The following is a 27,836-nucleotide window of genomic DNA, read 5'->3' as shown; positions in this document are numbered from 1 at the left end:
ACATGATCCAATCAAAATTGTTATTATGTATACATCAAGATCTGTGATTGGTTGTGAATTACACTGATTTTATACCTTTGGGCATAGATAACACAGAATTATACACCGGTGCATAGTGCCACGTCAAAACCAGCAGTCAATGTCAAAAAGCAAAACCAAGATTGAACTGAACGATAGACGATAAAGTTAGGGTGTTTATTATATTTTGAAATAGACAAATAACTTGAGGCCAGTATAACTATATCCAAACATCCCTCGTATAATAACTAACTGATATACGGATCTCAATGGGCTCCTCACACAGCACTGAAGTTCCTGGAGGTGGAACTGAGGGATATCATGTTTTACGGGTTTGTTTTTTAACGATATTACTTTAATTACTCTGGTTCATAAGAGTATTATTTACACGCCAATCATTATATTATTTATTATTATAGGTTCAAGAGGGTTCACCCGGCCAAAAAGCTAATCTTGAAGCATTTTTTGACTTCATTTTAGCAATTGAGACTACCAGATTAGACCAAGACAATGACACGTTAAAAGAATTGTTAAAAAACAACGTTGATAAACCTATCAAAATGCTTATATACAGCAGTAAGACACAATCAGTTAGAGAGGTAATGATCACACCAAGTGCTAACTGGGGTGGCCAAGGATTGCTTGGTGTTAGTATCAGATTTTGCTCCTTCGAAGGCGCCAATGAAAATGTGTGGCATGTATTGGTAAGTGTAACATATCAATAAAAAAATCCATTTCAACAATTTAATTGGTAAATGAATTGTAACAATTTGGATGCTTAATATTGTTTTTCAGGAAGTACATCCGTCATCTCCAGCAGAACTAGCTGGCCTTAGACCATTCTCTGATTATATAATAGGTTCAGATTCTATTTTGCATGAAAGTGAAGACTTATTCACTCTCATAGAGGCTCATGAAGGAAGAGCTCTAAAGTTGTATGTATATAATGCAAATGATGATACATGTCGTGAGGTTCTCATAACACCAAACCATAACTGGGGAGGGGATGGTAGCTTGGGATGTGGCATAGGGTATGGCTACTTGCATAGAATTCCCATAAGGCATAGTCCTCCTACTAACTCTCCACAGCAACTGTACAATCCAGGAATGGTATGTAATGTTTTTTACTTTAAATTTTGATTTAATTTCTTTTATATGATTATGCTAAACTATGAAAAATCAATTATTTCATGTAAAGCAGGTAAAAATTTATAAATAAATTATTTCAGTAAAACTTTTTAATACAGCGGACTCCTGGTAATCTGATAAACGTTTTGTAGGCCAGTGTCGAACTAATAAATTTGTCGGCTTATTTTGACTGCCTAAGAACCCTTATAGTCTACATTTTTGTTTACAAGTGTAACTTCTAATCCAACAATTTCTGTCTGAAGTCTGCTGGGTCAGCTAGTACACATTAAATAATGAATGCGATCTAGGCTTCACCACTATCATATACAATTCAAATTCAAATTAAGCAATTAGAATCAAAAAGATACCTATATGTCTAGTACAATAGTGGTGGCACATACAATTTGTAACCTGTTCAATCATGCATTATCTATATTATCGAAAATTCTCAAAAAATATTGGAGTCAATATAAAGGGTGCCAGATTAGACAAGGGCCAGATTACCGGGGATCCATTGTATGTGAATATTTAAAATAAATAATTAATTTACTATCATATTTTTTGAGTATGAATTTCTAGCTTTATATGTACTAATTTTTTATTGGAACTTAATAATAATGTAGAAATCTCTAGTTTGAAAAAAATTGCAATTGAAAGAAAAACTGTTGTTGTTAATAATAATAATGTTGTCTTTCAGGTGTCTCAACAAACTTATATTCCACAAAATACAGTATCTCAAAACCAAAAACTAACTGTAAATGATGAGAAAGCCAGCCCTGTTATTAACACGAATGCTGAAGGGGAACAACAGAATCCCCCTCCACCATTTTTGACCGGAGTACCAATGGTTACCCCTGGAAATTTCCCATCTCCGAATAAGTTTAATGAACAATATTTGCAGTATCCACAGCAAAACTCTATCGAAAACATTGTAGAGCAGCCAACCCAACAGTCACCATCCTCCTCTGCACAGTCTATGGTATCTAACATGGCTGCATATTCTAGTAGTAAGTAATTAAATTTTCATGTTGTTTGTTTTTATTATAAAAGATACTTTATTAAGATGAAATCTTGTCTGAAGATTTTGCAGATGCAACATTGACACAACTTGGAAGCATACCATCAGTATCTAGTATGCAGCCTCCAGCACCACTGCCCAGTCTGCCTGGTATGCCGATGAATCAGCCTCAGCCATACATACCAATGATGCCAAATTATAGTCAGTCTCAGGCTTCTGTGACTCCAGCTGCTTTCCCTACAACTGCACCAAATCTAGTACCTACATTTGACATGAGCAATTTTGCTGCAACATCAATACAACCACCTCCAATTTCAACAGGAGTATCAGTTGTAACACCTGTCTCATTACCAGGTATGCCTTCTATAACAGTTAGTGCTACACTTCCCGTTTCAACTATACAAGAAATTCACCAGCAACAATCATTACACCAAAAGCAAGACTTATTATCATGAAAAATTGTTAGTTTATTTATGTTACGTATTTTAAGCAGAATTCACTTACTGGCCTTAAATGACATTTATTTTATAAAATTGATGAAATGTTCAAAGAATGCTAGACAGTTTAATTTGCCAATGTATTGTTACAAATTGTATCTTAATAGATAGATGATAGTAAAAGGGAACCTCAAGGCTTAATGTCTTAATATATTATGTTTTTTGCCTTACCATTATTGATTATTTAATAAAAATGAGAATTAAACATAATGCAAACATTCCAATGGTTTCATTGAGTTTCATATTTATTAGAATTAAGGTAAAAAAAGTATTATTGACAAGTCTTTTCCATTCTCAAAACCCTATATCTCCTCGAAATTGTACGAATATTCGCTAAAGCATTACAACTATCTTGCAATATTGACTTGACTGACTGCAAATTGACTCCTGATTTTGTACGAAATCTAGAATATTGAATTATATAGTAATTGCTGAACGCAGCGAGCCCACCATCTCATAGAAAGATGCGACGATGCTTGAGATAATTCCTTTTCTACACGGAATCCCGACAATGGGATGAAGAATATCGTGAGGCTCTTGTCCCGTAAGTGTTTCACATCACCTTACAGTTGATTTGGGAGCGGACGAAAAGAATTAAGTGATAATATGTTATTAATATAATAGTTAATATAATATTTTATTAAACTATCTATGACTCATAAAACGGTTGGTTCAATATTTCTTCGAGAAAGTGGCGAGGCACGTTCATCCTCTTATCGTGGCTGTCTCGAATTACATCTGACACAGACGACGGAGCAACGCAAAGCTGCCGTCGCACTAAGCTCAACCTATCGGATCCTCCCGATCTACTCTCGGTATTTTAGTTACCCCAAGCACCGTTCATTGATCTCGTTGAACACGTCGAATGCAAAAAAGAGTTCGATGTGCAACCTAGCCCGTTGCCCAAAACTCACTGTGTTTCTCGCCGGATCTTCTCAGTAGGTCGCGATTGTTTAGGTGTTGATTTCAACGAAGCACTGCTCTTGCTATGGTTAATGTTATCACAGTCACCCAGCTTGAGTCCGGTGAGCTCACACACCAAACCGTACCTAGCTCGAATAGCCCCTAAGGCTACCCGCTGTTAGGCAGGCAAAAAAGATACAATACTTATCCACGCTTCATTAAAACTAGTACAAGCAAAAGGGGTTTACATGCCGTCCATCGTGCTTTTATGGTTCAAGCCAAAAACCAACGCTAAGACACAATCTGATTAATGATGCGCGAATTTAAAGACTTAAAAAAATTAAAACGCACAAAGCCATTTTTCCTCAACCTCAAAAATTACTAGGCACATACACACATTATTATTAATGAGGGGTTGTAAGTCCGAGATCGGTCTATCGAGATTTTATGGAGATCATATGGGGGTATTTCGGGTGATGTGGTCAGGATGCTCACAATTAGCAACCCGTTAGATATATAGGTATATAACCCAACCAATTACAAGCTATTATTAAAAATGCGTTTGTTCGTTTGATAACCTATGAAAAAACAAGTAAAAAGATTTATTATTGTGTTTAATTTTACGACATTGTAACTGTTTCCTAGATAAGATTGTTACTACGAGTAGTATTTGATTTGTTTGTTTGTTTATAGATTAGCCACGGAAGCTATAAAAATTATCAGTTCAAATTTTCCAAGGCACTATGTACAAATAACGAATGTTAATAAATATTTTAATTTAAAATTGGCACAGCTATTAACAACAGAATAATATGTCTTAATTTTAAAATAAACTAATTTTTAATTTATTTACAAAAATGGGTACTTAATTTTTTCTCGTTGAGTAGTACCTACATAAAGTTACAATTATGAATTAACATACAGATGATTGTGTATTAAATCCATCACTATCTTCTAGTTTAATCATAGCTTGTTTATGTTCATCTGGCGATGGATTCTCCAAATCTAAAGCGTAGTTTTCGTGGCCGTGGGTGAGTGTTGGTGCGTCACTGTAGAACACTCCACCCGCCATCTCGGATAATCTGCGACGGCGTCTTGTATCTTTATCATCGCCCATGGTTGGAGGTCGAACACTCGAACTACGTCGCCTTTGAAATCCAACACACAAAGGTACACGTAACGCTCTCTGCAAAGGATTTGTGTTTTTTTTTTCATTCGTTTTTATGAGTAGTTGCGCTTATGGTCATATGTCTGTATATATGTATGAATAATGTCACTACTGGGTTTTTATCGAAGCCCATTGACACCAAAATGTGAATGTCACCAAAGACTTGAGTTGAAGCCTTAATGTTTTTGGCAGTGGCGGATTTACACATTTGCCGCTAGTAGCCTATTCAAATAATGCCGCCCTTACCTACTTCTAAAATTCGATATAGTTCTCAAAACCTATATAAGCCGTGAAACATATATGTTAAATTACTTATATTATACGTTCTTGATACATTTACGTATGCCAGAATATTTTAATTTCTGTAAGGTAAATAAAATGGCCCTAAAGAGCTGCTCCTAAAATCAATCAAGGCTTCAATTTATTCAGGCTGGCGGTAAATTTTAAGAAATTAAAAAAAACCTACAAAACAACAAACTTTAAATGAACTTTTTTAATAATTTTTTTTTAATGTGAAAAATAGTGTGGTACTACCCGTACCACACTATTTTTGGAAAAAAATAGGAACAGTTCAAATTAGCATATTAATAAAATTACCTATAGTTAGAAAGTGCTGATTTTTTAATGAAATTTAAAAGCGAAAGCCTTCTTTCAGGCGTATCATGAAACACAAACATATCATAAAAAGAATTATAGCTTTAGTAAACGTTACCCCAGCACTGCAGCGGTTTTATCTCAATATAGTGACAATACAAGATACCTTCAGTGTGTTTGGCAGCGAATTTAGGCAAGTGATTACTGGTGGTGATATTAGATCTATAGGGACGTTTGCTGGATCTGTTACTCCAGTGATGATCGAAACTGCCAGGCCAACTACCAGGGTTGCAGCGCATCCCAATCCCGAGTACCAAAGATATGATAAACGAAACAACCAAAATACCGGATCATCGTTGTCACTGAAAACAGATTTATTATATTTACTGAATTTTTTTAATTTTGTTTTTTATTATACAAAATAATATTACATGACATTACAAATACAAATTTATTACTATGTACTCATTTGAAGACTTGATCTATAGATATGACAGAGCTCTGCAAAAGCACGCAGGAGCCAGTCACCGTCGACGCCCTAGACACGTCCTTACGGATCCATCAGATACAATAACCTTTGCATTAGACGCCTTCAACTCTAACAATAGGACCCCGGTAACCGTACTCGTCGAACTCGGCAAAGAATTCGACATGCAACCCAACCTAAAGATCAGCCCGTTGAGTTTCTCGCCGAATTTTCTCAGCGGGTCGCGATTCCGATCCGGTAGTAGATTCATTCGCGAAGTAGCTACAATTGAGTTGTTAGGTCACTCTTGGAGGCGCTCGGTAGCTGTTAGCAAATCCCGTCCCGTGGTTGAGCCCTTGCTCGCCCACCTGTCCTTGTGAAACTGAAAAGGCCTCCGGGCCACCAGTAAACCCTCAATCATAAAAAAAGCTCTGCAAAAGGTTACAGGCATCTCAAGTTTAAAAACGAATAAAATTACTTCAAATAATATTAAGCACTAGCTTTTGCTCGCGACTTCGTCAGCGTGCAATAGTTTTTTTTTTATTGCTTAGATGGGTGGACGAACTCACAGCGCACCTGGTGTTAAGTGGTTACTGGAGCCCATAGACATCTACAACGTAAATGCGCCACCCACCTTGAGATATAAGTTCTAAGGTCTCAAGTATAGTTACAACGGCTGCCCCACCCTCCAAACCGAAACGCATTACTGCTTCATGGCAGAAATAGGCAACGTGGTGGTACCCACCCGCGCGGACTCACAAGAGGTCCTACCACCAGTAATTACGCAAATTATAATTTTACGGGTTTCATTTTTATTACACGATGTTATGGATCACCGTGGAAGTCAATCGTGAACATTTGTTGAGTACGTATTTCATTAGAAAAATTTGTACCCGCCTGCGGGATTCGAACACCGGTGCATCGCTTCAACACGAATGCACCGGACGTCTTATCCGTTAGGCCACGACGGCTACGTCTACATCTACATTACTTGTTGTTTAATTTATAGTAACCGGCAAACTTCTTGAGCAAATGACCTTGACTGCGCAGAACCGAATTTTAGATCACTTTGGTGGCGAGGGTGAGGCGCGACGGCAGGGGAAATCGTATCGAGCGCGTTATTGGTAGATCAGTCGAACCTTGCGCCCCGCACCGCGCCCTCGTTCCGCTTGCTCCCAAAAGTACGCTTGCGCACAGTAAAAAGTCTATCGTTATTAATCGTTAAGTTATTTGTTATAATTGCTTGTTGACTTTGTTGCCATTGCTATATGTTGAGTGTTTGTTGATTTTTTATAAAAAATACAGTATGCCGCGACAAGCTGGTTTAGTATTCAAAAGAAAGGGTAGAACAATTGTGTACGACGTATATTGCTTCATTATAAAACAGGGGAAGAATGATATGGAAAAAGTAAAACAGACTTCGGAAGCAAGAAAAACATCAGTGAGTACTGTTAGGTGCATTATTAACGAAGCTAAAGGCTCTGGCTTGCTCGCCGTGTTTCGGACTCCGGGTAAAAAAAGATCAGGGAAGAAGAAAGTTACCGGAATGGATAGTTTCGTTCAATCTGTAATAAAAAGATGTAATCATAATAACTACATAACAAGCAGCGAAACTCCGTATCGTAGAAAGGTTCGAAAAATTTAAAGAAGATATAAATTTTAATGGCTCGGAATAAAGCTTACGACGAATTATGAAAGAGCTAGGCTTCAGATGGAAAAAAAAACAGAAAGTAATCGGAAGCTGGTAATTGAAAAAAGTAACATTCGATTACTAAGAATCGAATATCTTCAAAAAATAATTAATTATAGACAAAAAAAGAAGACCGAACCGACCCAGTTGTAAACTACACCGATGAGCCCTATGTCGACTCATCATGATGATAGCGACTCGGGTGATGAAAACAGTGATGATGACGATGGTCAAGATTAGTAACGAAAAAAAAAATTACAAATACCAGCTTCGCTTCAACTGAACCAAGACCTGGCAACAGCTCTAATTTGACTTAATAGAAGGAATATATATTTTACCCCAAGATTAAATTATTACAATTATTAACCTATATTTTTTGTTGATGTTCTAATAAATATATAAATAAATACATAATAATAATATGTTGATTTTAATAATTTAATAGCATTATGACGCAGAGTAAATAATGTTTTTGCACGTGAGTGTACCATGCGCGAACTTACCCCCACTACGTCGATAAATGCTCAAGAAGTTTGCCGGCTATTATACTTTACTTTAGCATAACGCAAATTTTTACGCGCATCTTCATTTACGTAGAAAGTGAAAATATTTTTGAATAATAGAGAATGTTAAGGAGCTATTGAAGGTACCAAAATCACGCTTTTTAACCGACTTCAAAAGAGGAAGTTATCAATTCGACCATAATTTTTTATCTATGTATGTTTACCGATTTCTCGAGAATGCTAGAACCGATTCTGATAATTATTTTTCTTTTTTTTTTGTTCGAAAGGGTAGACTTCCCGAATGTTCGTGTAATCATCAAGATTTGATGATGGGATCCTGGAGAAATCCAGAAAAAAATATAATTGTCAAAGTCTATCTTGAAGTGATTTGGGTGTTTCAATGTTGTAATATTCATCGCGTATTTGTTTGGATAGGGATTAATATAATCTTTATAAAAACACTTTCACAAATAATGCTTTATTTTAGAACAAATTTGGTTAGCATAAAAAACGTTATAGTGAGTCAACCTTTAAATATAGACATAGTCGCGGACTTTTTTCTTAAGCTTTTGAAAGGGAGCAATTTTGTCAAACATTATTGTAGCGTAACTTTAACCGTTTCCGCAGCGCAGGCAGCGGAACCTCTCAAAAGGGAAAAATACCCCGATTTTGAAACATCCTTTATTGGTGCTCCGTTGCATTGGTCTTAGCGTGATGTCATATAGCTTATATCCTTCCTCAATAAATGAGCTATCTAACACTGAAAGAATTTTGAAATCGAGCCAATAGTTCCTGAGATTAGCGCATTCAAACAAACAAACTCTTCAGCTTAAGTATAGAATATTTACATATTCGAGAGTTATCAGGGTGTTACACACTCACACACACCCCGTTAAACTTTCTGTGAATCATATGATAGATATGAACAGTAGGCATGTAAGAAAATTCGAGTTGATCAAAAATTTACTTACAGCATTTAAATACAAATAAAATTACCTTAGGTGAGTTATTTGCGAACTATTATAAGTTGCGGGACATCCATCTGTAGAAGCGGGGAGTCTATTCAACGGCACTTGTACGAATTCAGCTCCACCTCCAGCGACAAGAACTACAAGTAGCCCGAAAATACCTCCTGCTACAGCTCCCTAAACAATTGAGACGTTTTGTTTAAAAAATCCTTATTACCGTTAAGTATTAATGTAGTAGTATGATTCCAAATAAAATCTTTTAAAACACCGCAATGCAAAATAAGCTGGTTAATCGAAGCATGTGTAAATCCTACTTAGTATATGTTAATGGATAGAAAAGCGCGAAAGAGTATAATAGAAATACAAACTTTAGCATTAGCCCATGGAAATAACATGCCGAGAGAGAAGAGTCCGAGTGAGACGCCTCCGGTCATTCCATTAAAAGAGAGAGCGAGTTGCAGAACAGGGCCTAATCGTTCTACTGCAAATACTAATATAAACGATAAGGCCCCACAAATCAGGCACACCCATCGGGCTATCTGTCAAAGAAACATTAAATTAACTTACCAATATTTTCTTCATGTTTTATAACTTCAACATTAACTTCACAACTTAGGCATCTACTTGGAATTAAATACGGTAGAGTAGGAAATGCTATTGCGCACGTACTCCTGAAGTAAGTAGGTACTATTTGTAACTTGGAGCTCCGGAGCATTTTAATGTTATTGAGAAAATTTACTTTGATATTGACAAGACAGATTGGCTGCCAACTTGATCTAATTTTGAATTTGAATGGCTAGTTCGACTATAAATAAAAAATACGGGTCTGCAGCCGTATCGCATTCGAAATAAGTGTATATCCCATCAGAAGGTGGGAGTGGAGAATCGATTCAAACTTCGTTTGAAGATAGATGTGCGAAAACTCACAATTATACTATTGGAAAAGGTAACATTAGGTGGATGTGTCTGGTGTAGCACCTTAGATAATGTGTTCTGATTATTGTTATTTTTAAAATCTTGAGACTTGGAATAATAGAAAACTTCGAACTTCCTTTTTCAAGGTGAGTGTACAAAAGTATTTTTTTTCTTCTTTTTTTTATTGCTTAGATTAGGGTGGATGAGCTCACAGCCCACCTGGTGTTAAGTGGTTACTGGAGCCCATAGACATCTACAACGTAAATGCCCCACCCACCTTGATATATAAGTTCTAAGATCTCAGTATAGTTACAACGGCTGCCCCACCCTTCAAACCGAAACGCATTACTGCTTCACGGCCGAAACAGGCAGGGTGGTGGTACCTACCCGTGCGGACTCTCAAGATGTCCTACCACCAGCATTACGCAAATTAAAATGTTACCACCAATAAAGTAAAGTATGATCTGATTTCGACAAATTACAGTTGAATTTGTGTGTAGGTATTTCGTGTTTGTAGAGATTATTGTGAGTCCGCACGGGTAGATAAAATCTGCCTTGTTCTGTCGAGTAGCATTCACGAGGTTTGGTTTTAAAAGAAAGGAAGTACTTAGTCGTTATTCATTAAAAATTAAACTTCGAACTCTTATGCTTAAACGGAAGGCGATTTTATGGGCATACCGTGAGTTCGTCTCGGCGTCCATAAACCTTATATCCATAAGTGTATTATGTTTATATCCATAGAACTTATAGACCAGAAGTTCACGATTCCAAGATTATTAGTACGTCTTAATTCTAATTAGCAGAATTTATTATATATTCTCTATAAGTGTGGAAAATTTCATACTCCTCCGGCCGCGCAATTTTCGTAAAAAGGGATACAAAGTTTTTGCTTCACGTATTAATATATAGATATTGAAATATTATACGAACTAGAGCTCCTTTATTTTCAGGTAATCTTATCCCCAGTAATCCTGTTACGAAATCTTGACAAGCAATCGCAGATAAGGAATTTAATGTTGTCGCCACTGTTCTGAAATAAGAAATTGTTATGAAAATTATAGATTTCTCTCTGCTACTTATTAAAATTTATCATCTAGATTTATAATAATTTTTTTTATATATTTGATGGGTGGACGAGCTCACGGCCCACCTGGTGTTAAGTGGTAAACGGAGCCTATAGACGTAAATGACGCCAACCACCTAGAGACACGAGTGTAAGGTCTGAGTACAACGGCTTCCCTTCAAACCGAAACACATTACTGCTTCACGGCAGAAATAGGCAGGGTGGTGTTACTTACCCGTGGTGACTCACAAGATGTCCTACCACCAGCATTACGCAAATTATAATTTTGCAGATTTTATTTTTATTACACGATGTGTAGGTACTATAAATGTTTCATTTGATTCAAATTGTTTTAGACCTAATCCAATTGAGCTTAGGAAGTCTTGTGCATCAATAATTCAGAAGAGCAGATGATGGTTTTTAGAATCCACCACAGTAATCTTAGTGATTGTCTTTAGCGACAGAATCGTATTTATAATATTCATATTTCTGCTCATAAACATACGGTTAGGTACGTGTAAACAGCAGCATTCCTTTGGCGGCTTACTATTATATTAAAAGAGAGCCACGACTCTTTCCAACTTTAAACCGCCTAAAAAAGTGATATTGAATTGAATTGAAACTTTTTTTGCATTAATAGATAGATGAGTATACGGCCCACCTGATGGCAGATATTCATCGCTTATGGGCATCAGCAATATCAGAGACACAGCCTAGTCGTCGCCTACAGCTAAATGCAGCATATCATAATAATCAAGTGTATGAATAAAGATTGTGTTTCAACTACACACTTAAGCGGTTTCTAAATTGAATCTGACTGGACTATTACAAACATTACATTATAATTATTATATTTAAAGAATCAACTTTCTAGTTGATTCTTTAAATAATGTAATGTTTGGATTTCATTCAGTAACGAGAGCACATCTCGAGTTTTCGGGCTGATCGCTAGTATTGTTTGGCTCTGAGTCATCATAATCTAATGTGTCATGGTCATTAATTAATATGGCACCTCTAAAAAAAGCATTATTTAAAAAAAATCACCCGAGGCTTGCTGCAAATATTCCAGCAACGAAAAACCCTGGTACACCATGAGAGTCACCGAGGTCTCGCACTACATACAAAGGTAGAAGACGATCGGGACCGTTGATTGCACCAGCCTAAGTTAAAAAAAATGTTTTAATAAATAAAAGTATTTTACAAATGAATTATATTGTTGCCATGAACGACAAATGCCTATATGGTGATAGCGTCCTCCTATGTGTAGGTATACCTACCCACAATGCCAAAGGTATGGACAAATCCGCTGCCAACTGCATAAGACTATTCAAACCTCGTTTGAAGTGGCATATTATTTTGTGAAAGAGTGCTCTATAAACAGTATTATCATAACAGGTTGAGGAAAAAGTCTTTTCGCATTATAGTATGTATGAACTTGTGATAAAATGTCTTTGGCTATACTATTTGTATCTGGCTGGTTTTGGTATCGTTAAAAGTTTAAATTATAAAGAAGATAATTCCAAATTCAAATTAGGAAAATGTGTGATTTTTATTCGTTTTTCGTACTGTCAAGATGAATGAATCTAATGAAGAAATTCGATACATTTTAAAATTTTACTCCAAAAAAGATAAAAATGCAACGCAAGCCGCGAAAAAAATTTGCGATGTTTATGGACCTAGTGCAGTGTCTGTGAGAGTAGCACAAATTTGGTTTAAGCGTTTTTAATCCGGAAATTTTGATGTCAAAGATGCACATCGCCCTGGTCGCCTATTTACGGATTACGGATAAAATGGATATCATTTTTGAAAAAGTGCTGGAAGATCGGCATATCAGTAATTGCGACGTAGTTGAAGAAATGGGAATTGACCACAAAACAGTTTTGGCGCAATTGAAAAAACTGGGTACACAAAAAAGCTCGATATTTGGGTACCTCACGAGATCACTGAACGAAACCTAATGAACCGTGTACTCATTTGTGATTCTTTATTACGACGTAATGAAACCGAACCATTTTTGAAAAAGCTGATAGCTGGTGATGAAAAGCCGATCACGTATGACAAAAACGTGCGAAAAAGGTCGTGGTCAAAGGCCGGTCAGACTTCACAGACTGAGGCGAAACCCGGATTAACTCGCATTATTCATTATGAGCTGTTACTACCAGGCAGGACCATCAATTCTGAACTCTAATGCGAACAACTGATGAGATTAAAGCAAGAAGTTGAGAGAAAGCGGCCGAAATTAATCAACAGAAGGGGTGTGGTTTTTCATCATGATAACGCTAGACCTCACACATATTTAGTCACTCAGCAAAAATTAAGAGAGCTTGGCTGGGAGTTGTTAATGCATCCGCCTAGTCCTGACCTTGTACCTTCAGATTTCCACCTGTTTCGGTCTCTTCAGAGGGAGAGATTCTTTAGGCAGTGTCAGGTTAACATCACGAGAGGACTGCCAAAACTAATTGACGCGGTATTTTGATCAGAAGCCCCAAAATTTCTATAGCAATAGGATCATATCCCTACCTACAAGATGGCAAAAAGTTATCGAACAAAATGGTACCTACATACTTTAGTTAAATGTAAATAAACTATATTTAAAAATGTTGTGAATTTTCTTAAAAAATGCGAAGAAACTTTTTCCCCAACCTATTATGTCTATATATAGGTATACACATTATTTTCTAATTAAAACTTTAAGCACCACGTAATCGTTTCTCGTTAAGCATATCACAAACAAACCGCGTTGCAACATAAAATGATTTTAGAATATTCAATGAAGACGTACAGTAATTTAATTTCGTTACCTGTATCGGATCACAATTCGCGTAGTGTAGGGCAAGGACGGCACCAGTGATGAAATTCACCGAAAATACGGCTATCAGGCTTAATGCTGATACCCAGAGAGCCACGCGAACTTGAGATATTCTTTCTACTGAGAGATACTTTTGGACTGAAGCCTGGTTAGCACAAAACATGCTCGTCCAATATATAGTTCCGCCGACGACAACCGACCAAAACGAGTGTCGAATTGTAGGGTCTGGGCTCATGCTAAAAATGTATTAAATATTATTTATTTATTTGTTTGCTTTGCGATAAATATAATTAAATTATTGTTTCGTTGTTAATATAAACGAAAACGAAAGTTTTTTGATGTTCAACACAACGTTGTGCAACATTCATCGTGTTTATTAAAATTTACTAGCGAAGCAATTATTTTATAAATGTATCTCGTAATCCGATTTCTCTTGATTGGGAATATAAGTGCGAATTAATTGTACAGCAAATTACTTAGTTCATGGTCATTTCTGATGGTTCAAATTCAAAATACGTTTTTGAATTTTATTAAATTGCTTAACAACGCGTATCCAAATGTTCAAGAAAATGATAAGATTTGGATTTTCAAGTTATAGATATTTACGATAAATCACGTCCTTAAATTTGTGTACTTGTCTATTTGTATTTCTCTCCATACCCTACCCCGGCTGACGACACAGTCTTTTCAAACACTAATGGCTAATGATAAGATTTTGAATCCCTCGAAAATTGCCAATTGTAGGACAGACGCTATTTTCAGACATCCAACGAACAATTTTAATAAATCTTAATTTCAAATCTTGGTTTCGAAGTTCTTTCTTAAGTAAATAAAGGTAAGACGTTACCTTCATTTGCTATTATAGACCAGTGGCGGATTAAAGGTCCAGAGCGCCCTAGGCAATCACTTTATCGGCGCCCCTGTACCGGCCATAAATGGCCATCATAATACTATAAATTTTAACTAGTTGTTTTTGCAATTGCGATGACGTTGTATCATCAAAACCTAGACTTTAGTAGACCAGGACCCTTGTACTTACGCTAATGCGCGAATGAAATATGACGTTATAACTGTGAAGAATTCAAGAGGGACGACAGAACGAACATATTACAATAACAACAACCCGCAATATTGCATAATACGAGTATATCGATGCTTGTGCAATATAATCTATTATAGATTATAAATTAGCATTTAGTTCTTAATCGTCGATATGTTATTTTCTTTATTTATTTAAAAATTCTGAGCTCGCGCGCCTTTGTATCTATACGCCCCTAGGCACGTGCCTAGTTTGCCTTACGGATAATCCGCCTCTGTTATGAACGGATAGTGGGAAAGTAGTATAGTTACAATTGGTCCAGTCGCATATAAAATATACAATATATTAATTTCATGCTTATTTAATCATTGAAAAACACTATTATCATGTAAGATCCTGTTGTTTAAGTATGTAGCCTGAAACAATGTCTAACTTACGGATATGAACATGTTATGTAACCTATGACCTCAAGTTTTACTTTAACCTGACACAAAAGCAAAGTATGCCTTTCACAATTTCGGAACCTACGAAATTTAATGTTTTTTATTTCATAATGTAAGTAGTTCTTTAAAATGCTATTATTTCTTAACGCGAACGAACGTTTAAATGTCGGAAAAGTACAATGAAGAAAACGATGAAGCTAGTAACGATGTACGTAGAACTTTGAAAATAGTGTTGTTTATTTAATAGTAATTCGGGTCCTTTTTTTACTGCATATAAGAGTAAACGAGCTCACAGCCTACCGAATAGATAGCACAACATGAACCCTACCACCCACCTTGAGACATGAGGTTGAAGCTTCAATTGTATTGTAACAGCTTACTATCGGAACCCATAGCTACTTCAGGACATTAATAGGCCAGTGGTAGCTATAAATGCGGGATTATGTAAGACCTGCCAGTATTTACGTAAAATATATACGCGTATTTGATATTTATTGGACGTTATTCCTTCATCGTGGAAGTCGTTCGTGAACACGTGTTAATACGTATTTTCTTAGTAAAATTTGTACTCGACGAGTAAATTTACAGCCCACTGAGTTTCTAGCCGGATCTTCTCAGTGGGTTGCGTTTCCGATCCGGTGGTAGATTCTGCGAAAAGCTGCTCTTGCTAGGGCCAGTGTTAGCAACACTTCCGGTTTGAGCTCATCTTCACGTCAAAGTGAAGCTGAAATAGCCTCTCAAGGCTATCAGCATAGGTAGGAAAAAAATGCTCTAGGTAATAACGAATATATCAACAAATAATCTAGGCAAACAATATATTTGTATAGATATTTATTGTACCATGTGATATTTTAACTTTTAAAATTATATTAAACGCTAATAACACATAAAAAAGCTCTTTACTCAAAAAAGTGGAGTCTGTCCGTGAGGCTAGCGTGTTTCCAAACTGCTTCTAAGCCTCCAACCCTTGAGGCACCCATCGCCAACACCGTGGCTAGAGATCCTACCAATACTGCTGACTGAAATGAGTCTGTCATGATCACTGCTTTCATGCCACCCTAAAAACATGCATGCTTTATAATATTATTGACCACAGTAACTTTGAGCCGCATCGCAGGAAAGACTTCTGATATTTTCTAACTTTCATGCTTCAAATTAAAATTCGAACTTTATCATGCATAGTTTAGCTTATGTTTTTAATCTTAGATTTTAATATAAAAATAATAACTTATTGAAGGTAAAATACTGATACTATATAATTACTTAGATAATTACTTAATTACTGAGATATTAATTACTTACCTGTGATGCGTAGAAAATGCATACGACATACACCAATGATACTGCTAGATATGTATTTAGACCCGTTACTGTAGAATAAATAAAATCATAAATAATAGAATATTTTTATCTAAATATTCTTCGAAATATAAATATATAAATTAAAATTTATCCTTTGTGTTGAGAACCCTATATTTTTTTATATGTAGGCGTTGAAAATACATCAGATTTTGTGACGTTTTTCTCTATTAGTTTTGTTGATGTTGACGTTAATAATGTTTTTAATTTGGAGGACCTTTTCTGTAGATATATTGTATTTTTTATTACATAAATGCCCTTAGTTATACGTGTACCTAATCAACAAGCCGCCCTAAATGTAACATTGAATACTCAATATACACTTTAAATCTAGGCGTTTATTCAATTGAATAAATTTGAACTCACACCTCGAAAGAGGCTTGACCTATCGAATATTAAAGACCGGTTTGAAGTACATATCTTATTTTAAAAAAAATGTTCTAATTCCTGTCATGATTACGTTAATAATCTAAAAATAATCGATATAAAGTATCTTAGGAATTATTAATTATACTCTCTATTTTAAATTATCTCTATTTTATTAATGAAATAATCGTTTTTCTCATTTAATAAATAAAACAAGATAAAGATGGCAATAAGTTTTAAGTTTTCTCGGTGTTCTTCAAACGAATTGTCTATGATTTTTGCAATAGGTTAAAGATGTTATTGGTAGAATTTTACAATATGTACTGCGCAAAGTTGGAACTAAAACATTCTCGTCCATCCAACAAGTATGGTTGAAGTCGTAAAATGTACTGCAATAGCAGCCTTCATTGAATACTGAGTATGTAACGTTATGAAATATTAACTAATCTACGCCATAAAATACATTATGTGTCAAATAAAATCTGAACAGAATACTCATCATCACATTTCAACTGTATTGATTACGTCACGTAACATATCCAGGTTGAACGTTTATAAGGAACGTTGACTTTATCTTTAGCAAGTGCAGTTAGCATTGCCGCTCTGTTTCTTGATTATGAACCGGTAGCTACATCATTAGATTATCTCAAACAATTACTTTTTATTACCAATTAAACTGTCATTATTCCCAACCGATGTCGATCGAAAATATGGTGTAATTTAATGTTGTAATAAGCGATAGTAATGTTTTTGATGGTGACCGGTAAGGGCCAGACCTAGTCAATTCTAGCTCTGTACTGGTTAAGGATGGTGCGAAGGTATGCCCTTAGAGCGAACCACGTATGTATATTGCGTGGTATTTTAAGGCCGCATAAAAATTATTTCAATATATCCATTCAATAGTTCTCACATTTATGTTTTGTCTACTGTATCTTATTAATATTTTGATATCATGATTTTAAGTATCTTATTGACTTTTACGACGTCAGTGACATACTCCTAAGAACTATTAAACTACTAAACGGAGTCATTAGTTATATTGTATTTAAATTCCTTACCATGTAATTATTCATCTGTGATAAAAGAAAAATAAAAATGAATTGCTGTTCGTTAGTCTCGCTAAAACTCGAGAACGGCTGGACCGATTTGGCTAATTTTGATCTTGAATTATTTGTGGAAGTCCAGAGAAGGTTTAAAAGGTAGATAAGTATGAAAATGCTCGGAATTAAATAAAAAATACAATTTTGTTTTTCCTTGTGTCCCCCCGTCGGACAGATTCCTTTTGTTTGTTTTAAGTTTATTTTATACACAAGTTTAGGTCTTTTATTTATCGATTGAGGCACTACGATGTCTGCCTGGTCAGCTAGTCTGCGATAAAAGAAAAAATATTTACGTATTTTATATTTATTTTATTTGCCTACATGACCACAGAGTCCATCAAAACGCCGAAGTCTCAATATAACGGCTGTCAAATCCTTCAAATTGGAACGCGCTGGCTAAGGATAGCCGTGGTTTCTTTAAACTTTTCTAATAGAAATCAAAAACGTCTTTCTACTTTACTCAACAACTTCGACAACTACTTGTGTTTAGCTATGGAGAAGTGATTAATAACATAGCTATAAATTATCAGATTCCCAACACAGCTGATACGGAAGTGAAATTGAGATTGTGGGTTTAGTTATTTGAGGTAGGCAAACAGTTACCCGACATTTCGTCCCTTAATATATTTTGTTTTATTTCCCCGTTATATATTTCTCATTTCAAATAACCATTCATATGAATTCTACAATAGCTTTTGAGACTGAAAGCCTATACACATCTTAGTCTGGATAACTACGACCAAAGTTCACTTTCTAGAAGGTCTCACTCAAAAAGGGGAGAATGCATTGTTTCCACTTCCGCCTTGCAGATTCAACTGCGGTTGCGTCGTCAGATAATAAAAAAGGTGTTAAGTGGTTACTGGAGCCCATAGACATCTACAACGTAAATGTGCCACCCACCTTAAGATATAAGTTTTAAGGTCACAAGTATAGTTACAACGCGGCAACGGCTGCCCCACCCTTCAAACCGAAACGCATTACTGCTTCACGGCAGAAAATAGTCGAGGTGGTGGTACCTACCCGTGCGGACTCACAAGAGGTCCTACCACCAGTTTGTTTGGTAGTTGTTTGATAGATCACAGCTCCGAGCTGCCCGAGCCCCAATCCATGGTGAACTTGAGTTTTAAATTGTCCATCAGTGCAATATGCATCGCCTATACTGAAATTCTTATACACGGTTCAGGACATGTCTTTATCAGATACTCTTTATGCTAACACATCAGCTTTCTCATTTCTCATTACACTAACATATTCAGGTACTCGAACTAGATTCACATTATTGTCTTAACCCACTCTATTAGCGTCTGTATATATTTGAACGTCGGTGCCGACTTTTTTTGGTAAAGCCAGTGTCTTAACACCTTGACTGCCCTTTAGGTCACTAGTGCCCTACGTGGCGTACTGAAGTAATTATGGCGATTTCTCTCTAAGATTTTCGTACTAAGGCACCTGGATATTTAGTAGACTCCGGGAAAGACAAATCCGAAGATACTGAGAATTAATCTATTTCTAAGAGACCTAAATGACTATAAAATATACATTAACAAGCAAAAAAAGGCAAAGTTAGGTAAACCAGGCGCTTAGATAGTAACAGAAATTGATATACCTAATCACTTCAGTGCGCGACGAAGGCACATGTGGTGTATATAGCAGTCAACGAGTTAAGGGCAACTTGGTCATCGCTCACATCCTGTTTTATTTTATTGCTATTTTACCTAAAATCTGATTCATGTATGCATCGATAGCGTACATATTCGCCAGGAAGATCGACAGAGGGCAGTATTGCGTTGCACAGAGATGTTACGTAGTGTTAATTCAAACTATTTTGATAAAAACACGAAAGTCACATGTTGTAAAATACATAACAAAGACATTACACATAGAAGATACATTATGTAATCGCTCTTGAATATTTTTGCTTTTCAAAACAAGAACTATCATTATAAAAATTACTATAAGTGGAAACGTGTTGAAAAGTGATGGAATGGATAAACGGAGGGCAATGTATGATCACGTAACATGTTAAAGAAAGACTTGCGTAATCAATGTGAAAAGTGTTTGATATTCAAAATGACATTGAATATTGAACCTGTGCGCATACCTAAAATTGGTCGCATATTTGGTCACGCGAATGTTGCTAAATCGACATTGAATAGAAATGAAATTAGAATACAAACTTAGTTTCACAATAGCCCCATTATGTGGTTCCATAGAAATATTTTCTTGTCCAATATAACATTAGGTTCAAGAATTGCATCGTGCGTAATACAGATGTTAAGTGTAACGTTAAGGCATCGTAATCTAAAGAACGAAATTATGTAATTATTGAAATTTTATTACTTATATGAATATGTAAAATGTGTGTAGCGGCGGGTTGCACAGCATGTATTTACGTGATTTGCAAATGGGACTTAATAAAAAGTAATTATGATAATTATGTTACTGTCACGAGACTTTAAAACAGCGAAAGGAAACTAAGAAATTAGAACATTGACTTTGAAATTCTAAATGTTTGTATATTCGAATTAGTGTACAAAATGGTGGGCGCCGTCTCGATCCGAGACTAATGAAGTTCGATCTCACGTAAATTACTGTTTCCATCTCTGAACCAGAGTAAATAAGATAGATTGGAACTATTTGGTTCATGTACAAAATTTTGGTTCTATCCGTTTGTTTCGTGCCGAGCGCTTTGAGTAGGTAATTATTTGAGAGGATTCCGTTAGCGGCTTTTTGCAATGGCACCGTTTTTATTGCCATCTAATTTTTATATTGTAGCTGTTGCCCCAGCTTAAACGGAAACGAATAATCGCTTCGAAGTAGAAATACATCGGCAACTAATCGGTCGAGCTTACAATGCGCTCTAACAATGTTAACATACATTTACTGAATATGTGATATTAATTATTATTATGCTAAGCGCGTAACAATATATAACAAGTACAATTTGACACAGTATTGTAGAGCGGATTGGTCTATAATTTTATTTTCGACTCATTAACTGACATTAAGATATTGCTTTATCATTTTTTTATTGTATAGTGGGGTGGACAAGCTCACAGCTCACCTGGTGTTAAGTAGTTACCGGGTCCCATTGACATCTAAAACGCAAATGCCGCCCCATCTCGAGATATGAGCTCCAAGGTCTCAATATATTTACAACGCCTGCCCCATCCTTCAAACCGAAACGCATTACTGCTTCACGGCAGAAATAAGCAGGGTGGAGGTACCTCTACCCGTGCGGACTGACTAGAGTACCTATATATCAAATCGCGTATAATTATGTAAGAGTTATTTACCATCAGAAAGTGCCAGTGCCGGCGCATAAACAGCTACTGCAGTATATAATATCATCTGCATCATATATAAACCGCTCGCGTAAATACGGATCGTTTTACAGAAACGTACTTCCTAAAAGTAAAACAAACGTTAAAAAATTTGATCATGAAATAATAAAATGATATGACTTACCGTTGTGATATTCACACTGTTGTTTACAAAAATTCAAAGGCAATTTATTTTAATTAAATGTGAATTATTCGTTTTTAAACTGTAAATTATTTTTTGGACATATTTACCAGGTACTCATAGCAAGAAGTTAGCCGAAGTCTCATGAACACTGGTAGGTACAATCGGCTAGCAATCGGCACGACAAGTACAAACGCTATACAAATCATCCAGAATTGACCGCCTGCCATGTACATCTCCGCCGGGTTTCCTAACAACTCAATCGCTGTGATGAAACTGAAAATTATTTTTAATTTAAGTACACGAATGCAATCACCGTTTAAAGAAGACTCATTATCACATTATCAACCTGCTCTAAGTTATAGGGTCTATTCCACAATAATTATTTCATTATGTTTATATCATTCTACCTACCTTGCGGCTAAGCTTAAAGCAGTAGGAAATGTTCCCATTGATGATCCTCCGAGAAGAAAATCATCGCCTGTCATTTGATTTTCTCCGAAATACCCATAGTAAACTCCAATAGCACAAGAAACAAAAACCATAGCAGCCAGTACACTGTAGTCTTCCCAGTGGAATAAATCGTTGGCAGATACCACATTGTTCCAGATCGAGGCAATTATGGTATCGTTGTTGGTTTGTTGAGTAAATTCTGGTAGAGCTCTTACAGTACACAGTTGACATGAAATCCAGGCGAAAAAAAAGTAAGTAATCTGTAAATTAATATGTTCAGTAGTTTTGTCAGATTCATTTTAGTTTTTAATGTTTATAAATGAAATGGTTATTCCCTTTGCCATTCTAAATATTGGATATTTAATTACATCATTAGTGTAAAAGTAAAAAAATTTTTTGCTCAAAAAAAGTAAATATTATAGGAACATAATGGAAATGCATGCTTATGTTACGTGAAGTAAAAATTCATTTTTAAAACAGTTATGGTATGAACTATTTCTATACTTATATACTTATAGAGCAAGAGCCCGCGACAGCCAGACCTTCGTTATTTTATAAAAGCTGAAAGTTTCTCTGTGTATGTCTCCAACACAGCTAAGAACGACCCGCGATTATAGAGTTCCTATTGTGGTTACTTGGGCAGGTAACAGACAGTAAAGGTATATAAAATAGTACCTTAAATTCGTTAAAGTATAAAGGTTTTTTTTTAAATATTTAGTCCAGAATATCTTTAGAAATCATGATATCCGTTGCCGGACACTTTTTCCAGTTGTTACCCCCTGCCAGACACCCTTAAACTTTAATTAATTATACTTTCGTTATACTATAAAAGCTAAATTTTATATATGTTACTTAGGGACTTATAAAAATATGTTACCCCAAGAGCCGGACAGTTTTAATGGTTCTTACATCTTGCCAGACACATTGAGAGCCCGCTGTAGGTGCGAGCGCGAGGTAGCAACTGTTCAAGCGGGTGTGAGCGAGATAGAGTGCTTAGTCTATTGTGATCTTTTACTGCACATCAGCTGTCGTTTATAGGATTTATCCGTTCTAAGCAGTGATATCGAGGCGCTACTCGGCATGGGAAGCTCTGTCATTCTGGCGGGCGACCTAAATTGTAAACACATCAGGTGGAACTCACACACCACAACCCCTAATGGCAGGCGGCTCGACGCGTTAGTCGATGATCTCGCCTTCGATATCATCGCTCCGCTAACCCCGACTCACTACCCGCTAAATATCGCGCATCGCCCGGATATACTCGACATAGCGTTATTAAAAAACGTAACTCTGTGCTTACACTCGATCGAAGTAGTTTTAGAGTTAGATTCAGACCACCGCCCCGTCATTATGAAGCTCGGTCGCGCTCCCGATTCCGTTCCCGTCACGAGGACTGTGGTGGATTGGCACACGCTGGGCATTAGCCTGGCTGAATCTGATCCACCATAGCTCCCGTTTAGCCCGGACTCTACCCCGTCTCCTCAGGATACCGCTGAAGCCATAGACATCGTAACGTCACACATCACCTCGACATTAGATAGGTCATCGAAGCAAGTTGTGGCGGAGGACTTCCTTCACCGCTTCAAATTGCCCGACGATATTAGGGAACTCCTTAGAGCTAAGAACGCTTCGATCCGTGCCTACGATAGGTATCCTACAGTGGAAAATCGTACTCGAATGCGTGCCCTACAACGCGACGTAAAGTCTCGCATCGCCGAAGTCCGAGATGCCAGATGGTCTGATTTCTTAGAAGGACTCGCGCCCTCTCAAAGGTCTTACTACCGCTTAGCTCGTACTCTCAAATCGGATACGGTAGTAGCTATGCCCCCCCTCGTAGGCCCCTCAGCCCGACTCGATAGTTCAATATCGACGACAATGAGGAAAATTATAAGAACGATTAAATATTTTTCTTTGACATGTAATATTTTGTTTGTACTTTATAATATTAAAATGACCTTTTTTATTTTCTATAATATTGCTATGAACGTAATAAAATAATTTTTTTATTGGATATCTTAAAAGATCACAATAGACTAAGCACTCTATCTCGCTCACACCCGCTTGAACAGTTGCTACCTCGCGCTCGCACCTACAGCGGGCTCTCAATGTGTCTGGCAAGATGTAAGAACCATTAAAACTGTCCGGCTCTTGGGGTAACATATTTTTATAAGTCCCTAAGTAACATATATAAAATTTAGCTTTTATAGTATAACGAAAGTATAATTAAAATTTATTAAAGTTTAAGGGTGTCTGGCAGGGGGTAACAACTGGAAAAAGTGTCCGGCAACGGATATCATGATTTCTAAAGATATTCTGGACTAAATATTTTAAAAAAAACCTTTATACTTTAACGAATTTAAGGTACTATTTTATATACCTTTACTGCCTGTTACCTGCCCAAGTAACCACAATCGGAACTCTATAATCGCGGGTCGTTCTTACCTGTGTTGGAGACATACACAGAGAAACTTTCAGCTTTTATAAAATAACGAAGGTCTGGCTGTCGCGGGCTCTTGGGCTATTATAGTATTATAAAGCTCAAGAGTTTGTTTGTTTGAACGCGCTAACTCAGCTCTCAGGAACTACTAGTCCGATTTGAAAAATTCTTTCAGTGTTAGATAGCCCATTTATCGAGGAAGGCTATTAAAGGCTATATAACATCGCACTAAGACCAATTCAAGCGGAGCCCCAATAAAGAATGTTTCAAAATCGGGGTTTTAATCCATTTTGAGAACTTCCATTGCATGCGTTACGGAAACGGTTAAAGTTTAAGTTTAAATTAAGTACGTAAATGAAGAGGCGGGTTAAATTTAGCGTTATGCCAAAGTAACTATTCCACTCGGACGAAGTTGCGGGCAAAAGCTAGTACCTTATAAAAAAGTATTCAATCAATCAATCATTTTGATGGCCGAGCCATGCATCGTCTTAATTGCATAATTGTCGAGTGGGCAGATCCGTAAGATTAGTGTTCTCTCAATTAAAAGATTGGTTTCAATTTCATCCAAGTGTTTAATTGTATTTTTAATATTTTGCAGCAGTCGTAATGTCAGCTATTTCTCTTGCAAATTATCATTTAACGTTTATATCTTTTTAACACCCAATTACTTACTATTGAACATATCAGTTAATTGAAAACAATTAAATAATAATATTATATTAAAATTATAATTACTAGTAATCTGAACGATAGTTAATGATTGTCGTATGAATAATAATAACACGCCTGTACCTATTCAAAACGTTATTTTCTCGTAGGTAACTAACAAGCGAGCAGTAAGAGTAATTGGAAGTATAAGGTTGAAATTAACCATAAAGATACGCATCGAATTACTTTAACTGCGTCGATATATTTATTTTGTATTAATTATTGTACACAAACAACACATAAATAATAATACAATATCGGATTGAGCCAGTTGATTTCTTGTTTTAGCTTCCGTAAGCCGGATGGTTCCGAATTGAATAGCTCAATGCTATTTCATGAGGACGAGAATATTCACATCGAATTATTTAAACAATAGATTTTAATTTTAAGGTAGGTTAAACTATTATTACATTCTCGCTCGTGATGTTGTAACTTGTGAGCTGTCAATGTGTCGGGTATTTGGTCCCGCCATTCAGCATATTTATGCAGCAAAGTAGTAATGAGTTCCGGTTTGGAAATGTTTGTGTGATACATACCACAGAATACGAATTATAGAAATCTAACTATCTCTAACTATAACATCGTTGCATAATAGGATCACGAGTCACGACTTTAATCACACACTTTTTAAGAACGTTTATTTGGTTCGTTAGTAATGAATTATTTAATTAATAAGTAAATATGAGGCCTATAAAATCAAAGGCAACTAAATCCAAGTCTGTCAAATATTCAGGTTAACTACAAAAATCGGCCCTAAACACTTCATTACGGATCCTCCCGATCCATCGAAGTAATTACTGCTCTTGCTAGGGCGTGTTAGCAACACTCCCGGCTTGAGAAACTGAAATAACTTTGATCGGATAGCTACGATATTCTTTATTTTAAAGCAGATTTATAAAGAATGAGAATATTACTAATAATCTGAATTTTAAATGATAAAACTTCGTTTATTAGTACTTATTACACAGTAAACTTAACTTTTTTGAACTGAATTTGTTAGAGATTTAGCTGCATTTGTTATAACATGAAAACACTAAAGCGTGTTCAACTAACTAAATAAGATAGCGCCATTGTTAATACATTTTACGACATTATGGCGTTTAGCTGCCTTTGATTTTATAGGCCTCATATCATTGTTTTTTAGGAAATTGGAAGGTTCAATGTGAAAGCAGAATGGATTTGATTAACTCAGTTAAAATGTATTGCACCTGCAAAATTTTTTATTTCGAAAGTAGCTATTCGTGGATGGCGTGCCTATACGTCAGAGAGTCAGAGGTTATATCGTGTAACGGCTAATTATACGAGCCGGGTTGATTTTTTAGTTTTTCTATTACCATAAGATATTGCAATTCAAACTCATCCTTGACTAAAATTTCGTAAGAGTAAATTTGGAATGTGCGGTAAAATGTTATTGAATGCTGAACGTATTCACAAATATCAGTATTCTTCGAGGTCACTTACTTAAGCATTCTAATAAAACAATTAATTTAGCTTAGTTTATAAATTTGCTTAAAAATTCTATAGATTTAATAATTATATTGGTTTTTAATTACTAATAAATTAGTCTAGGTCTTATAAAAGTAAACTAGCTTTCAGTAGGATCGTTAGAATCCCATACCTTACTTTAAAAGTATTTAAATACTTAAGAGCAAGAAAATACATAATATTTCAAAATTTCATTTTCGAACATTAAGCATTCAGAACAAGAAAACCAGTATTTTTCTTAGATGAAAATCCAAAAAATATAATTGCCAATTAAAGTTAAATATATAAGGAAATTTGAAAAAGTATTTCAGTAATAATTTTGTTATAGCTCTGCTTTGCATAAAAGAAAATAAATAGTAGTTTCGGAGGTCTTTCAAACTCGTATTTGAGGTTGAATCTTGTATTACCTATTTACATTTTATATTTAAAAACATTTCTAAAGTTTTATAATTGTCGACAGACGGTCATTTGGCCGTATAAGTATACCTAATCAAATATAAATTAATTCATAATAATAGTCTCGATAAGAAACATTAATAATGTAGATTATTGCATGCGTGCGAAATTTTATGATATAAATTTATGATTTTTTATTTAAATTGTATTCAAATAAAAACAAAATATATTTTTATTAAAATAAATAACATAACAAAAAAAAACATTTAAATAAATCCTACCTTATGTTTTTCTTCGAAAGGCCAGAAATATTTGAGTGCCGCTATCATCTTTTTCTTTTTATTATTTCAAAAACAAAAGAAACAATTAACACTTAATGTCAACATGTGGTCTTTTTTGTCTGTGATTGAGACAAGCGTCCGAAGCGTTCTGTGGATGCTGTTATGTTGTGACAATTACAAATTACTAACTCACACTGTGCTATCCAAGTGATTATTATAATTTCTCGAATTTGCCTTTTGTAAACTTCCTACGGTTTTAATTAAAAACGGTGTTCGTCGATAACTGTGCAAAATTTTTGCAATGCGTCAAGCTGAAGTAAAATAATGGAAAGAACTGAAGGGTCTTATGCACGTTCAATAATTTCCATTTAAAAGTGGAAAATCATTACAAACAATTACAAAGGTTAAAAGGCAAAAAATCTTGTATTAAATTATACTGAATTCATTTATAGCAATGTAATATTTTTCAGATAGTTTTCAATCTTTCGTAAAAACAAAAACTTTCAGGATAGGATTGCCATAGAAATGGGTAAAATAAGCAGGGAATTAAATCATTAAAAGGTT

General features: G+C 35.6%; 2 protein-coding genes and 1 long non-coding RNA gene across 3 annotated transcripts; 1 reads left to right on the top strand and 2 right to left on the bottom strand.

The window, feature by feature from the left end:
• The first annotated feature begins 82 nt into the window (after positions 1–82).
• Positions 83–2,879, top strand: Grasp65 (Golgi reassembly-stacking protein 2). Its single transcript, XM_028185880.2, has 5 exons — positions 83–350; positions 438–722; positions 814–1,128; positions 1,844–2,153; positions 2,228–2,879. Exons 1-5 carry the CDS (start codon positions 288–290, stop codon positions 2,617–2,619), a joined length of 1,365 nt encoding a protein of 454 aa, XP_028041681.2. The 5' UTR covers positions 83–287; the 3' UTR covers positions 2,620–2,879.
• LOC114251563 (sodium-coupled monocarboxylate transporter 1) lies at positions 2,709–27,591 on the bottom strand. The gene is made up of 13 exons (XM_028185877.2): positions 27,273–27,591; positions 21,927–22,225; positions 21,623–21,788; positions 21,344–21,455; positions 16,525–16,592; positions 16,126–16,280; positions 13,733–13,976; positions 11,976–12,091; positions 10,799–10,898; positions 9,322–9,492; positions 8,982–9,130; positions 5,493–5,688; positions 2,709–4,750 (listed from the first exon to the last, which is right to left on the bottom strand). Exons 1-13 carry the CDS (start codon positions 27,318–27,320, stop codon positions 4,478–4,480), a joined length of 2,097 nt encoding a protein of 698 aa, XP_028041678.2. The 5' UTR covers positions 27,321–27,591; the 3' UTR covers positions 2,709–4,477.
• LOC149502199 (uncharacterized) lies at positions 22,963–24,488 on the bottom strand. Its single transcript, XR_016323659.1, has 2 exons — positions 23,651–24,488; positions 22,963–23,605 (listed from the first exon to the last, which is right to left on the bottom strand). It is a non-coding gene; the product is annotated as an uncharacterized LOC149502199 (long non-coding RNA).
• Positions 27,592–27,836: the final 245 nt, after the last annotated feature.

This window comes from Bombyx mandarina, chromosome 10 (assembly GCF_030267445.1).
Source record: "Bombyx mandarina strain Sakado chromosome 10, ASM3026744v2".
Classification (NCBI taxonomy): Eukaryota; Metazoa; Arthropoda; class Insecta; order Lepidoptera; family Bombycidae; genus Bombyx; species Bombyx mandarina.
Note: the sequence above shows the minus strand (reverse complement) of the source record. Positions and strands in the feature narration are given on the sequence as shown.